Source organism: Gasterosteus aculeatus, chromosome 21, assembly GCF_964276395.1.
Source record: "Gasterosteus aculeatus chromosome 21, fGasAcu3.hap1.1, whole genome shotgun sequence".
NCBI classification, from domain to species: Eukaryota; Metazoa; Chordata; class Actinopteri; order Perciformes; family Gasterosteidae; genus Gasterosteus; species Gasterosteus aculeatus.
Genome location: NC_135708.1, coordinates 10,806,286 through 10,822,310, shown reverse-complemented (window position 1 = coordinate 10,822,310; position 16,025 = coordinate 10,806,286). Strand labels below are relative to the sequence as shown.

Below are 16,025 nucleotides of genomic sequence, written 5' to 3'. Positions count from 1 at the left end.
AAAGTCCAAGTCCCAACAGGAAGAGGACGCTGCTCCTCGTCTCCATGCACAAACTGCATGAGGCCAAAGGTGCAGAGCGCTTGTGGCAGGAGGTGGCGGCTGTGGGAGTGCACGACTCATGATGGCGTTGAGGTCTGAGGTCTTACTTGAATCTTGAAAGCACCCTGGGCCATGTTTTATTTTATTATTGAGTTTGTGACTGCACGCCGTTACGACTCGAGTCCTGTTATGATTAGTGATATGCATGTGCATGTGCATATTTTTGATTGTTTGTGTTTACGGTTTTGCACAACAAAAACATACAAAAAAAAGAATACTCCTAAATGTATGTAATGTAAAATTATAGTATGGGGAAATAAGGTACTTGTGGCCAACAGCTCATGAAACGCTTTGGGCATTTGTAATGTGTTCCTTGAATCAGCCACAGTGTGCAGATAAAGGGGGACGAGCGAGGGGGGCTTTTCAGGAGCAATCACACGGGCGCACTTGTTCCGCCTCACCTGACAACGAGGAGGTGTCGTTGACCTTTCACCCCTGCAGTGACACGCTCGCGGCAAACCGCCTCACCGCGGGTCATTTATAGCTGAATGCCACACGGCGGTTTCTTTCTTTTTTTCTTCTCTCCTGCGCGGCGCATCTTCTCGCCCGCCCGAATAGCGAAGGCGTAACGTAACCGGACCGGTTGAAGTAGGATGTCAACATGTGACGCAGGAGAGTCGGAGCTCGTCGGTGGAGGCGGAGAGACGTCAGCGACGCCTCCGGACAGCAGCGCGCGGCGAGCAGCGCGAGCGCCGCGGACGACGCCTGCCAGGTCGGTGAAAACGTCTTTAAAACGATTGTAGTTTTTTAGTTGAGTTCTTTTGCAAAGTGGTGTATGTCGCTGTTCTCCTTTTAGGTCGCTGTGTGCTCTCTGGAGAGGTTTTTTTTTTGACGCGAGTTGTTCTCTCGAAGGGGGGAGAACCCCGCGCGCCGGACTGCGCGCGGATATTTGCGTGTTTGAGTTTCCTCGCGCGTGTGCGCAAGGACGTGCGTCTCCCTCCGTGGCAAGAAAAACGTCTCGCTATTTATGAGCAAGTTTGAGAATATTCGGCGTCGAGCTTTTGCGTTCATTTGGCGTTTTACACTCGCTTCACCGCGGAGGGAACCGGGGGAAACTTAGTGAGAGCGAAGAACTAGCACTAAAATATGTTTAACCCTCCTGTTGTCCTCGGGTCAAAATGACCCGCCACTGTGTTAAAAAACCCCCAAAATACCCCTAAACAATATTTTTTTTACTTGAAATTTTATGACTTTTCCTAGATTGGCCCCAACAGTAGAAAAAGTGAAAGGTTGCTTTTATTCACATTTCCATGTAAGCTGTACAAAAAAAGGTACAAAGATGGTCTTCGGGTCAAAATGACCCATGAGGCAAATAGAGTTGAAATCAAGGTCACACAGTTATTTACACACCACAGAATGTTACAATGTTTCAGTTGTGTCTCAGATCAATCAGTAGCAGAAGTAACCAAGACAAATCAGGTGGTCCTCTCACAGACTGCTGTCCAAAGGTCGTTGTCCTCTCCGGCAGTATATGCCCAGCAAGCCAGCAAAATATGGGATCAAGTCATGAGTGGCTTGCGATGCCAAATCAAGCTATGCTTGGAAAATGCAAGTCTATACCGGGAAGCCGACCAGTGGACGCCCAGAGAAGAACCAGTGGATGCGAGTTGTGCTTGATGTGACAGAGGGACTGAGGGGTCACAATGTGACATGTGACAGAGGGACTGAGGGGGCACAATGTGACATGTGACAGTTTCTTCATCTCGTGTAAACTTGGACAGCAGCTCCTGAAGAGGAAGATCACCATGGTTGGTGCAGTTCGAAAGAACAAGCCTGAGCTCCCACCTGCACTGCTTGCGTCAAAGAGAAGAGAGGTCTTATCATCAAAGTTCGCCTTCACTCCCACCACCGCTCTAGTTTCTTACCTCCCAAAGAAAAACAAGAATGTAGTTCTTCTGAGCACACTGCACACAGACGGTGACATTAGCGATCGTGACGACAGGAAGCCAGTCATCATCTTGAACTACAACCGCAACAAAGGGTGTCCAGGACAACCTGGATAAGGTGATTGGAACATACAGCTGCAGAAAGATGACTGCCTGGTGGCCCCTGGCCATCGTCCACAACATCATTGATGTTTCCTCCCACAATGCCTTTGTGATTTGGAGAGAGATCAACCCGACCTGGATGTCTCGTAAGCAGAGCAAGGGAAGGGTGTTCCTGGAGCAGGTAGGAAAGGCTCTTGTAACTCCACTCATTGAAAGAAGGAAGCATGTCCCCTGCACAGAAGTCTCAGCAGAAGTTGTGAAAGCTATTCAGAGTGCAGGAGCTCCTGATCAACCTGAGGATCCAGCTACTACAGCCACTTCCCCAGCTAGGGCAAGTAAGAGGAAGAGATGTCAGTTCTGCCCTCAAAAGAAGGACTGTAAAACACATACTGTGTGCTGCAGGTGCAAAAAATATATATCTGCAAAGGCGGTACACTTGCATACTGCCCTACATGTGCTAATAGGTTGAATTGGTTATGTTATTTTTCATATTTTTGTAGTGTACATTGTCCTAAATTGTTCAAGAGAAAAACAAGAAAGAAACTGAGTCATTGGGATGAATAAAGATTTTTCTTTTCTTAAGCTATACAAATAAAGTGAAGAGGGAAAACTGAGGTAGTCACACATTTTGTGGTGAATGACAAGTTGTTTCTTCAAGCAAGATGAAATTTGGTGTTTAAAATTTAATTAAGCTGCTTATATGGGGGGTTTAGTGAAGACGGGTCATTTTGACCCGGAGGACACGGGGTGTATACAGGAAATGAGGACAACAGGAGGGTTAAATGTTATTTTGGGGTCAATGCAATAAAAAAATCAATGCAATGCAATATGTAAAGAAACCCCTAACTTTTCCTGATTGGGCTTGCTTTTCGCAATTTGACAGATTTTTGAATAATGTCCGTGTCAAAATGGTGTTTACATGTCACATCTGGACCCTTAACTTTCAGAACAAATATGGAAGACAGATTCTCAACGTAGGTTTTGCCACCATGTAGGTCCTACCCGGTACAAATAACGCCAAACACGCACACCCGAGCCTCCATCGGTATGCATTTTCTCCCCACCTAACCAACACTGTAAATCCTAATATGCCTCCTCCACCCAGCACCCAGCTCGATGCATTTCAGTTCCTTTTCAGTGGCCCTGCAGGCGAGCTCACGCACGCACCTCCGCGCCAGCAGTTCAAGTTCCTGCCATGGATCCACACAATGCAGGTGCCTGTGCACGTCCGGAGCCCTGCCTCTACTTTATTATCTGCACACCGCTCCTAATACCCTCCATCGCCACCTCCTGCATTCATAGGCTCAGTAGGTCTACCGATCCGCTGGAAACAGACGGTGAAGGTGTGACGGCAGAGACAGAACGAGTCCCTAATGTGCGGTCGCCGCTCACTTCGTCGCTGCATGGAGTCATTAAGTTGAATCATAAGTCGTTGAGGGTGTAAATGATTTGCAGTGGCTGGAACATTACATGTTTTTGTCAGTGTTGAGCACACTCCCACACTGAAGTTCAGGCTGCTTCCATTATGTAAGTGTTGGCTGCCAGATATGGGCACACACCCACAGCGCGGCTGACACCGACTGAAGAATACACCAACATACTTGCATGAGACACACTGTGCATAATGGAGCAGCCAAAAGAGCCGTACAAAGAGAACAATCGGGCATGAAGTCGCCAACAAACCGTTCTCACAGTACAAATGGCACGCACGCTGCCTGGCTGCAGTTTGTGTCAACACAGTGTGAGACGTCTTTTAAGCTTTTAGCTTTTACGTTCGTGTTATGGAATTAATAAAATCCTCCACAAAATCATATTGTTCCCTCACCACGGCACGTTTAGGAAAACTAGACCTCTAAAAGTAGGTCTGCAACCAACAAAATATTTAATATTTCTGTCAATCATTTCTCTCCAGTAACCAAGCCGTGTCGAATACTGTGAAATGGGGGGAAAATGGCCATTAAAATGTTCCAAAGGCACTTTCAAATTGATTGATTCGCCACAATAGACATATGTGCAATGATATTGAACAGAACATTTGTCTTTTTTCTTTACATTTTTAATAAGCCTTTGACTCTGTTTTTTTAATAATGGATTAATAACTAATGAGAATAGGCCTTACATGCAGACTTAAAGATGAGAAGAAATATGTTGGTTTAGAAGGAAAATCCCCACCCAACTAGAATTCCACATTGAGTTGTGCTGACCTGTAGCATTGTGGTCACACTAACCGATGGCCGCACAACAAGCCACCTTTAACATCAGCTGTTACAGTAAATACTGTGCAGACAGACAAGCGTGATAGTAATGCTGCAAATGATAATTGTAACATTCACATTTCCAACATTTGTTGGACTGCGATTGTTTTCTAAATCACTGGCTTTGTCTTTTGTTTTTTTCCTGCGATTCCAGGAAATGGTCCATTTTTCCCCGAGTCTTAAGTTGACATTTAAATAGCACTTTTTGGATTAATATTTATTTTGTGTATCGTCACCTGGAGCCAAAAACTCTCAAAAAAGGTTGATTAATTAATCAGGAAAAAAAGCTTCCCAAAACATATAATATTGCTGCTTTTATACCTCAACTAAAGGAAAACATTTGGTGGGTGAAAAAAAGCAAATTGAGGTTGACAAACCAACAAAAGTGAGAGGGAAACATTCCTCATCAAAACTTTCGGCTTCAGCTATAAAAACATGTTTACCTACAGGTTTACAAGCACTGATCTACTTGTGATTTGATGTTCTTCTGCTGCCTCAGGCAGCGGTAGGATCAAAAACACGCCGCACCATCCACAGCGGCGCTATGTTGGCCTTGGCACTGAAGTAGTGGTTGAAGAGCTCGGAGCCCTCCCTCCATTTCTTACTCCATGCTTCTCTCTCATGTCACGTCACGTCAGGCTTTTAGAAAGTTTAAGCCTTGATGATGCTCTGCAGGTTTCCCCTGAAGGCAAGGTGGATAGCGAGAGGCTCCTTGTTATTAAGACAACATTGAGAAACAAGACCAAATGCTTCACTCAAAGCAACACAGGCGCCGCGCAATCTGAATGAAAGGGATCCCGTGAGGAAGGTCCTAGTGACACGTGCACTTCTTCAGATACCCGCCTCTTCGCCTTGTTCTGGTGTCGTGGTGCTCAGCAGCTGGCGCGGTGGCGGCGGGTCGCCGTTGGGTTGCAGCAGTAAATGTGCATGTGCCTGTTTGAGTGGGAGTGCTGGCTCTGGTCGTAAGCGAAAGCGCTCGTATAACTGCTGCTGATCAGTCCAGCCGCGCACAACGGATGAGCTGAGGGAACAAAACAGTTGGCACTTTATTTAAATTGTCTAACAGCTTACACTCGGAAAAATTTAAACGATTTGGCATAATAGAATGAGTAGTTTGAGCTATAATTATGGAAGCCGCTAATTTAAAAGAAATGGAAGGTGTCAAATGTAAACGTGTTACTAACTGCTGTTGCATAACTCGTAGCTGTACCGTGTCGGGCTGTAGAGCTGGAACCAGCACATTCTTTTGTATTCCTCCACAAGTGTAAAATGTAATCGCTTCGGCCATCGTTAGAAGGAAGTCCCTCACCCTTTGTTTTTTGTTTTCTTTCAGAGAACAGCAGTATGAAAACATTGGTGAGAGGTTCAAGCAGGAAAATCATGATGATGAAACCCCGACTGGAAAACTGTGTCAGCCATCAGCCATCGGACAGGAAGAAACACACCAAGGTGACATGCACGCACACAAAACATACAGCAAGTGTTCTGTTCTGTTAAATCTTTAAATTTACAGCAGTGACCAAAACATGATCCCTTGTTCTGAATCATTTGCTTTGCAGCACTTGTATTAAGTTCAGACAGACTAGGAAAGGAAGAAGCTGCGCACCAGAAGCCCAACAGATCCAGAATCACCTCCTGCCTCTTCTTCAGACTCTCCAGAAATCTGGGCCTTGATGAGCCCAATTTAACACTCCAAAATTTCGACCCCTGCTTGCACAGGTAGGCAAGGAAAGGAATAGATTTATATCCAGTGCCAAGTATCAACAGAATGCAGTGGTGATTTGTCATTTGCGTCATGTATTTATTTGGCCACTTGCCATCTTAAATGAGTCTATCCCCTAAACCGTCCCAACAGCAGGGTGCTGCTATTGAGCCGCACAGACCAACGTCTGTGCTCAGAGTCTCTGAAGTCACAAGTCCTCTCTAACATTTAGTCAAACAGTAACTCAACCCTTACTTGCCCGCGCAAGAATGCGACACACCATCTTGGAAGGGTTTGTGTAAACAAGGAGGTGGACCCGATTGTGTGACCTCCGCGTGACGTCTGAGGACTTGGTCCGGCGGGCTGCGTTTTAGTTTCTTTGTTTGTCCGTCCATGACTGAGCAGCATTCGCCTATTAGATAGAGAGAATGGAGACTTCAAGCTACGTGCACTGGTATCCGGTACAGGAAGATTAAACGCACTTCTCTTTCAGGAAGAAGGAAGCCTGAATCTACCTTCCACCCCCCGTATCATTAATCATCCACCAGCAAGTGTTTTTTTTCATTACTTACAATTGGAGGTCACTTTAGGTTTGGACTTCTCTCCTGAGGGTTACATATTTCAACCTTGTTTTCAGATGTATCTGATTTGACTTAATTGCTTTTGACTTTGTGCATAAGAAGGAAGGTTTGTATGTGCGTGTGCTGCACACTTTCCCTTGAGCATATTTGCATGCCTCTATGTGATGCAGTGTGTGCAAGAGATTACAAAAGTGGTATCAATGCAGGTTTTTATTGGTCCATATATATATATATATATATATATGTGCGTGTGTATGTGCGCATGTCTGATCCAAGCGCTAAGACATTTATCAGAAAAAAACCTTGCAAGCGCTCTAGTTAACAATTGAGGTGTGACTTCAGTGCTCAGGTTGTGAGAAAAAACGTTTAGTAAACTGGACCGAGAGGAATGCGGACCTTCCTGTTGATCAGCGTTGCTGAGAAACATTCACTCTCTCAAATGTTTCTCATAGAAACAGTAGAGAACGCAGGATGACTGGGTGTGTTATCTTTAACTGTCAAGTATACAAGTGTATTTTCACACGTTGACTATCCGTTCCATAATGGGTTCAGCCGGCTGGTCTGACTGCTAGTCAGGACTTTCTGTGTGAAACTCAACAATCAGGATTCCCCAACATCCCCAATCTCAATATGAAATATTGAACAATGCACAAGATCTAAATATGTGTGCGTGTAATATATATGTACATACATAACAGTGCTTAACTTACAGGACAAATGAGAGAAAAACCTGCGTCCGCATGTTGATGTTTAATGATTGATACATTTGTATTTCTTAATACCTCCGTTTTTGATAGGAATAACACATCCAGTAATACATATGATACAGCATGATCCTGTAAGATGACTTTTAATACCACAGGCATTTTATATATTTCCAGGCGTTTTTCAACACAAATTCAAACCATTCACCCAGTTATTTTATGGAGAATATTATTTTTACTTTTCATGAATTTAAAGCGGCACAGTTTTGTCGTAAGTAAGACATTTGAAGCCCTGCCAGAACAGGCCGATGGAAGATTAATTTGTATACAATAAAAAAGTGATTTGATTGTACCCGTGCTATTTTAGCTGACAATTTACTGTGCTAATAATTGGTCAGTTAGTTGATGTTTGCACTGCAATTCAAGGACCACACATGGATTTATCGACATGTAGGAGCTTTTATGATGGCTACTGTAAGAATCACCCAGATCCATTCATAGATCAGTGCAGACTGCCTTTAACCAGGGTTTAATTTGAAAATTATTATTCATGTTTTAAGAATGCATTCACTGTTGCAGCACTTTTGCATCAAATATTTAGCACTAATTGCTCTTTTTTTTTTGAGACCAACCTCCGAAAAACTTCTCCCTTGTCTGCATTCCATTGTTGCTTGTTTCCCTTGTGCTGAACTGACAATGAGATTAACTATAAATACCAAGTCGGTGTCTAATAATATTCTTTTATTCTATCATAAAGAATTACACCTGGCTGCCTATCAGAATTGAGTAATCCCGTCCATGATAAAACTATTTAATAACAAAAGATCCACAGCAAACCTATTCATCACACCATAGAATAAATTTATAGTCATTTACAGTTTCAGCATAATGTTCATCTGTAGTTAAGTGAACTGTGGAATCCTGATTTTGTATGAATAATGTTTTTGTTTGTCTTCCCTCTCTTATGCCAGTTCAACTGAAACACAGCAGGTTGAGACTGAGAATAGCAGCTTCCAGGTAAGAATTCCCCAATCAATACCTACGGTACCTGCTACACAAAGTGAAAAGCCATCGGCTTTTGAAGAAGAAAAATGACACAAAGCAATTATCCGTGTTAACATCACAACATAATTTAATACAAATGCTCAAAAACATCAGAACGATTATCGTTATTTTAGCGTAAGAAGGGACAGGGTGTGTGTTCTTTTGTGTGTTAATCCTTGTAAATCTCCTGTCTTATAGAGTAACCTGTTTGTCAAGGCCCTAAGCTCTTAAATAGCCACACCATGGGAACATGAGCTTCAGCAAAGCTCACGTCTCTGCCATCGCACAGTTTACACTTCAAACAGCAGGCCACTGTCGCATACTTACTGTAAATTCCAGAAAGTGTTTTAGCATGTAAGTAAGTTGCATTTCCTATAAGAATTACTTTAACGATGGCGCTATAGATGATGTGTGGCAGCAATACAAACATCTAGTGAAAGATTGTGTGTGGTCATATAAATTGCTCCCCGAAATGTATTCTAAAACATTGAAATGCAGAGCACATTCCTGTATATTCCTATATATGGTCACTTCTAATTATTTTTCTCTCCACAGGTTAATGGACAAACCTTCCCACCACACATCTTTATAAAGAAAGCCAGTGAGTCAACATTATCTGAAAGAATACCATTTCCATCCGAGAAGAAAGAAGAGTCTCTCCCGGTTGTTTGCTATGAATCGGAGACTGGAAAAGGCTTGAGTAAAACTCATAGTATCTCAAATGGGGAATTGGATTCATATCACTGTAATGGCTTGCACATGTTTCCATGTGGACCACAACCGACAAGTGATACAAGATCAGTTGAGTTAAGAGGAGATATAAAGGACCATACAAGGCTTGAGAAACCTACTGATCTTGTGGTACTGTCCAACCTGAATAGGACCATGTTGTCTTCCACTGTGGTAACTGTCCTGGCACCACACTGGAATGGCAGACCAAGACGAACCAAAAGACCTGAGGTAACGGGCAATTGGGAAGCCCAGGGGGGTTTATACGATGTGACAAACACTGCGGCAAACCGCTCCCAGGGGCGCTTTCATGAGTCTCTAGATAGGTCATCGGCAGATGGATCGCAAGCCCAATCAAGGGGGTCTTTTCTGGGGACCAGGAGGAATACGGTGGGCTGGTCAACAAAGAGTGGACCTGAAAGCTTAGACTATGAATCTAAGAGGAAATTTAATCATACTGTGTCTTTGGATGTCAACTCTGGAAGGATGAACAGTAGACAAATGTATGCAGGTGCTGTAAGTCCTGTTCACACAGCTGCAACCCCTGTGTCTCCCCTCTCCTTCGAAATACACGAACAAAGGACGAACCCTGGTCATCAAGGAGGATTGTCCCCAAGCTCGAAACCGACAACCAGCAGAATGCTTCTCTCTTTAAGAAGATGCAATTCAAATAGCAGGATCAATAATGCTGCCTCCCCCACCCCTGAGATGAATCCTTCGCCACGTCATCAAGATGGAAAATTATTCACAACACACCTCTCTCAAACTTTCCTGAATAATAACGGGCAGGAGAGGTCAAAGCCTCTCCTCTCTCCATCAGGGAATTCTAATAGGACAACTGAAACCGGGCCAATCATTTCCCCATCATCCTCCAACCACAGAGAAAGGAACACATTTGGAACTCGCTTCTTTTCGACTTCACCCACGAGCAAAAACACAGAAGACACACCCTTTTCCCAACAAGCTGAAACAATGACTAGTAGGACCCAGTCCAGTCTTTCATGTTTCCAACACCCAACACCGATGCGAGAGCCAACAGAGAACTGCAGGTGTTCAGACAAAAGTACAAATGTATTCTCTGAGAGCTCTGCCTATTCACCAAAACATTCCCCATTTGACCGGTCTTCCCTCCTAAATACCCATTCCCTCCCCAGAAGGACCAACCTGACAGCCACCTCCTGGTGGAAACAAGTTGCCCCGGAATGTAATTCCAATCAAACTGTCAATGATACAACAAACATCAAAGAAAAGTTAAACACACCCTCTGTTCCACCCTACAATGATAATCGAGACCTAGCCTCTGCGTGTCCAACTGACAACAAAAGATGTGTTAGTCAAATCCACAATAACCGAGACAACAATAACACAACAGAGTCAGTCGGCCGAGGTAACATGAACCGTATTATGACAAAACAGGGAGGAACTGACAACATCAAACCAAGAATAGGTGAGGATTCACCTGGACGTGGGTCAGACAGGATGGTCAAACAGCAATATAGCTCCAATCTGAACAACAGAGACGCACAAAAGCCTCACAGTTTGCCGGATGTTTTTCTCAGTTCTATAATTAGCAAAGCTACAAAGCAAACAACGCTGAATCATCCTCCTAAAGATCTCAGCAGCCATGACTCAAATACTACCCCATTTACAGCAAACAAAACTTTGCTAAATCCCAAGAGCTCAAATACACCCACCAAGAGCAGCAGCAGCTACACTCAATGCGCATCCAAAACCAACAGCTCCCCCGCATCTTCACACAAACATGACTCTCAAAAATTTGGCAAACCACCTCTTTCTCTTGTTACCACCAACTCTTCCTGTATTCAGGAGCCTACTTCTCTCTCTGGTCTTTCCCAATGCCCATACACTAAACCTACTTCCTACATCCACTCTCATCCAGTTTCTTCACAAACCACTATTGATGCTTCACCATACACTGCCTCTCCTTCCCAAATTCCCAAAACTCATAACGCACCTCTTCGCTATGAAAGAAGCATTGCTTCCGTTCATAAGCCTTTCCACCCTAAAACCGTATCGAGTCCAACAGTTGGTGCTTACTCTAAGACCAACTACAGTACAGCATCCACTGCTTCTCCCAGCTATTCGTTTGCCTCTGGCAGCCGTCATGTAGCAATAACTGCTCCTAGAACATCCCTCCTTACTTCTTCTTCATCTCCTGGCATTATGTCTTCTCCCTCCTCACCCTTAACCCCACCTGCCACGCTTAACAATATTACCTCCAACGATTCAGCCCCTTCCAGTCTCAAGGAGGCAAGGACATTCTCAAACAGCCCAGAAAACGACCCAGTGAAAAAGCACCGCGTAGAGGGAAAGCGAGTGAGACGAGTCACATGGGAGGACTCTGTGGATCTGAAGCATTCTGAACCTGTGGCAGTCGACGAAGCCGAGCCGGTTCACGTACCATTGAGCTCAAGCTCCCCGGAAAGCAGCAAAGTTACATCCATCGCTTCTTTTCTAAGATCAAGAAGTCCGACCACAAGCGCAGCTCATTTTTGCTCCCTCAGCCCCAAAACCTCCAGCATACACGGGCTGAAAGGGGAAAGGTATCGCTCTTTGTCATCTGACTGTGCTGATTTAGTTTCCAGAGACCATCAAAGGTCTAAGCAAAGACCGAGTGACACTAGGATCTTTGACCAGGGAATGCGGGATGTGACAACACCCAGACAGGAGAGGACTCTCTCAGTGGATTCTGACACCCTTCAGTGCCGTTCTTCTGCTCCTCTCTCCCTCCCTCCTGACTTTTCAAGTTGTTATAAGCTTCGCTACAGCTCTCCACCATACTCCACTCTCATTTCTACCAGGCCAACACAGGGAGAAACTAAGACTATGTTATCCAGATCACCCCTCTTCCAACAGTCTCAATCAAATTATACTCCACACCTTTCTAGATGCACTGATTCAGTGGCAGACATGACCGTGCCCACATCCAAACCTCCTCTCTCACCTATCGGCCTGCCTCTCCAAAACCAAACTACCACCCGAGGAAGTACAAAAGGGGGGGTTTCAGATACTGATCAAGTCAATAATAACCACAGCAAGAGCAACAGGCAAGATTTCCAGAATGGCCAGTTAGTACTTGTCCACAACAGATTTCATGAGGCACATAGCCCCTCCTCAAAATATGTAACTGAGACACTAGTCTACACTGTTAAATCTAAAGAAGAGACAGCTACAGCTGCCCATTCGCCACATGACGCAAACACAAAGGCTTCTGTAGAGACCGAGTTAAGTCAACAGTCACACAGAATGCAAAGTAAGGAAGCAGCAAGAGAACCCCTTTGTCATTCAGATCCGAGCCCAAGTGTCAGCCGTTCAAGCTCCATCGGAAAAGTGAAGGAGAACGTACTGGGTAAAAGTAGATTTTTTTCAATGGAGAGCAACAATGAACAAAGCACAAAGCGAAGCCGGTTTGCACTGAAGAAAAGTGACAGTACACCACACTCCAGTTTGTCAAGATCACAGTCGGAGACAACCAGCAAGCCTAGTAACAAAATGGACCAGGTGTTCAGCAGACTAAAACAAAAATTCAGCACTAGACTGTCTGATGAGGATATGTTTCCATGGAAATGGAAGCGAGTTTCTCAAACAACTTCAGCTGGTGGATCAGGTGATGTCAGTGACAACACCGTGGAGAGCAACCAAAAGCTTGAGGAGCAGGAGAAAGGGATGTTGATCAAAGACGATGAGAAGGGAACAGATTGTACTGATAGATGGAAAACAAACCGATACAGTCTCATACCACCCTCAGTGGCAGGAGAGGAGCTGTACAGTTGGTCAGACCAAACCACTCCAGAAACTGACCGAGACAAACAAACTGCATATCCAGAATACACCGAAAGTCAAAACCATCCTCATTTGACAATAACTAGCCCAACAACAAAGCAGTTAGACTTTTACAAAGACAATGTAACAGATTCTAAACCATCAAACCTGTTCCTCTATTGTAGCAGTCAAAGTCCTGGTAGGAGCCCTAAATCCTCTGCCGACTCTCCCACTCAGCTCAGCAAGTCTACATCCAGCCCCAGGAGCCCCTTCTCCCCATTTCCTTCTCTTTCCCCTGTCTCCCAACTTACCTCAACGGATGACAATGTCTTCTTCAGCCCTAAGCTGCACCGTCACCGAGAATCCCCCTCACTGTGTGAGCCGGGGGAGGGAATCCGCCTGGGGGCTTCGAGAAGAAGCCGGGCATCCACAGGTCCTCCAAGTGCAGGTCCAGGACCGGACAATGAACGCTTGGCGTCCTCCTATGCAGACTTAAAGTACGGCATTGAGCCTGGGAGATCGTTTTCCGTCAGTTCGGTACTGTCCAGTCGTCCCTCGGGTCCAGGACGCATCTCCACTGGATCCAGGTTCATGAGTGTTGGTGACCTCTCTGCATTAACGTGTGGCAAGCCTGGAAAAGATTTGGATCAGTGGTCTATTAATCCTGAATGGACCAGTGACTATGATTGCCAGTCCAGTAAGGAGTGTCGACAGGCTTGTTTCCCCAGCGACCCAGGTAAGATGAGATCCAGATCTCTTCCTCGATCACTGACTAGGCGCCTAGCAAATTGGAGCTCAGAAGCCTTTGCTTCCCAACCTGCAACAAGCACCACCTCTAAGGCTGCTCGCCTATGGAGCCCCAACAAGAACACGTGTCACTTTGCATATGATACAGAGGGGCCTCCGACACCTCCTCCAACCCCGCCCCTATCACCAGTGTCCAGACGCATGTCCAAACCTCCCCGCCTTTCCTCCCCCACCGTCCCCGGTGCATCAGGAGTGTCGCAGCAAGTGGACAACTTGTCCCCCAGAGGGATTTTGCCGTCGAGAGGTTATGTATCCAGCCTTACTACTTTTGACGAGTCCTCAGACAGCAGCTCGGACACGACGACAGACGATGAATATTACTTAGAGACGGGTGAAGAAAAAGAGACTGAATTGTGACACTAAAAGATTTGCTTTAAATCCTCCCTTATTTCAAGTCTGTTTTCCTGAACTTCATTATACACGAGAAAAAGGGCTAACGTGTACATTCTGTAAAGGGTATTCTGCTTGACTCCTGTTTTCTGTTCTCTTGTCAGAGACTTGAGGTCAATGTTTTTTTTGGCTGCATGATTTGCTTTTGGAAAGTGGTGGTTATCAAGAAGGCAGTAAATGAGCATGCATGATATTTTCAGCAAAGTTTGCAAATGTATAATAATTCTTAATAATAATGTATGTGTGTACAGTACACTGCATGTACCTGCAATCTGCATTGTTTAACATGTATAGTTTGGACAGTTGCATGGAATCATTGAGGGATGAACATCTGGGTGTGGTTGTTTTCAAATTTGTTTAAAGTTTTTTTTTCAAAACTGTTTAAAGCTATAATTTTGACATAACTATCTTTAGGTTTGCATTTCATCCTGCGGCAGTTAAATTGATACATGTGCTATTATGTAATATTTCATTGTCTGTTTTCTTCTATGATTGAAGATTGAAATGAATTGTGGTAAATGTTGTAATAACAGATTTATTTTCTTAATTTCATATTTTTATTCTGAGGGAATATGTAATCAGAATGTATGGTACAATTAGATATTTAATGTCCAACATTGTACAGTAATCTATCCATTTTACACAGTGATATTCTGAAGTCTTAATACATCTATTTTAAACATAAATGTAATATTTCCAGCAATAACTAACCGTTTTTATATTAAAGTCTGCACTGCTGCTTTAGCCTTAACTGCCACGGTGTCCCATCGGCGTGTTAAATGCCCTGCTGAGTGAAATGGTATGCTGAGTATTGGAGCGGCAAACAGAAGATTTGCCGCCTGAGGCCACGGTCCCGCCTGCTGGGAGGTTTTTCAAAGACCATTAATGGCGACACTTTGCTGCTCTAAAAAGTGTGTTAGGTGTGGCTTAAACAGATTGACGTTATGAAAGTGGGAGTTCCCCTTTTGTTTTTAGCTGTGGCAACACAAACTGTTATGGTGATGGTTAGATAACACATTCATTTGACAGGGAGGGTTGAGTTGTAAAATAATTGCTGCATGTGTATGTTAGCACTGTACTTTTTGTTCTTTTCGATTTTTACCAGAGCGCTTCACACGTAAACACGACAATCTGCGTTGTATTATTAGCCATGACATGAACTGGGAAAGACACTGTTGCTCTGCACCATGTCATCATTTTAGCAATTGTTTTTATTGCATGAATATTTTTCCATCCTGTCATCATAAATAAAGTGCAACACTTGCTCCACCCAGCAGCTTCAGAGCAATGGCGAAAGACTTGTTAGTGGCACTAAGCTCATAATCGAGACAAGGGACTTATCTTGTGTATTTGTATAGTGATAAAGGCAACAAGCCGCAACATTAGAGGGCTGCTTTGGCCATTTGTTGGGTCTTTGTTAAACAAGCTCGGTGTACATGGCTTGTATAATAAATGTAGGTAAAGTCGTAGTGTTAAATTGGCTCATATTCATTTAAGGCATCCCAAATCAACCCAAAAGATAAGATAAGGTAATTTTTTTTAGGCTCCTTTTATTTGTGCATCTGATTAAATAAAGATGTAAAACTGCAGTCTGCAGGTTTGAATTCACTAAATGAACATGACAGCAGTGTCAGCTTTCACAGCCTATTTTCGCATTGTTGTAGCATCCCGTCATGGTGGCACCAGACACCCCGGGGAGGCCATGGTGTTGTGTGTGCGTTGTAAACGTATTATGCAGACCATATCGCTGATGCAGTGAAACAAAAGAGCTATCAAACATAAAAAATAGCTTTGAATGCTGAGTTAAATAAGCCTATGATCAGACATATTGTTATGGAATGATGTAGTTTAGTTACATTTTGATGTAAATCCTTTGAATTGTATTTTAGCCTGTTGGTGCTTGTTTACCACCACACTGGACCGGTATAACATACTTCAAATGA

General features: G+C 44.0%; 1 protein-coding gene across 3 annotated transcripts; it reads left to right on the top strand.

The window, feature by feature from the left end:
- The first annotated feature begins 471 nt into the window (after positions 1-471).
- LOC120811670 (uncharacterized) lies at positions 472-15,351 on the top strand. 3 transcript variants are annotated; one of them, XM_078095665.1, is made up of 6 exons: positions 472-811; positions 5,676-5,791; positions 5,902-6,061; positions 8,301-8,346; positions 8,572-8,727; positions 8,929-9,798. In XM_078095665.1, exons 1-5 carry the CDS (start codon positions 693-695, stop codon positions 8,602-8,604), a joined length of 474 nt encoding a protein of 157 aa, XP_077951791.1. In that variant the 5' UTR covers positions 472-692; the 3' UTR covers positions 8,605-8,727; positions 8,929-9,798. The 3 variants fall into 3 exon arrangements, 1 of the variants encoding a protein (XP_077951791.1); XR_013453998.1 differs by lacking the exons at positions 472-811; positions 8,572-8,727 and adding exons at positions 3,118-3,132; positions 3,215-3,301 and having other exon boundaries at positions 8,929-15,351; XR_013453997.1 differs by lacking the exon at positions 8,572-8,727 and having other exon boundaries at positions 8,929-15,351.
- Positions 15,352-16,025: the final 674 nt, after the last annotated feature.

Excerpts from the sequence above, each read along its gene's own strand:
- LOC120811670 (XM_078095665.1), top strand. The coding sequence starts at position 693 with ATGTCAACATGTGACGCAGGAGAGTCGGAGCTCGTCGGTGGAGGCGGA. Across the intron at positions 6,062-8,300 it reads TTCGACCCCTGCTTGCACAG|TTCAACTGAAACACAGCAGG; the intron begins GTAGGCAAGGAA and ends CTCTTATGCCAG. Across the intron at positions 8,347-8,571 it reads CTGAGAATAGCAGCTTCCAG|AGTAACCTGTTTGTCAAGGC; the intron begins GTAAGAATTCCC and ends CCTGTCTTATAG.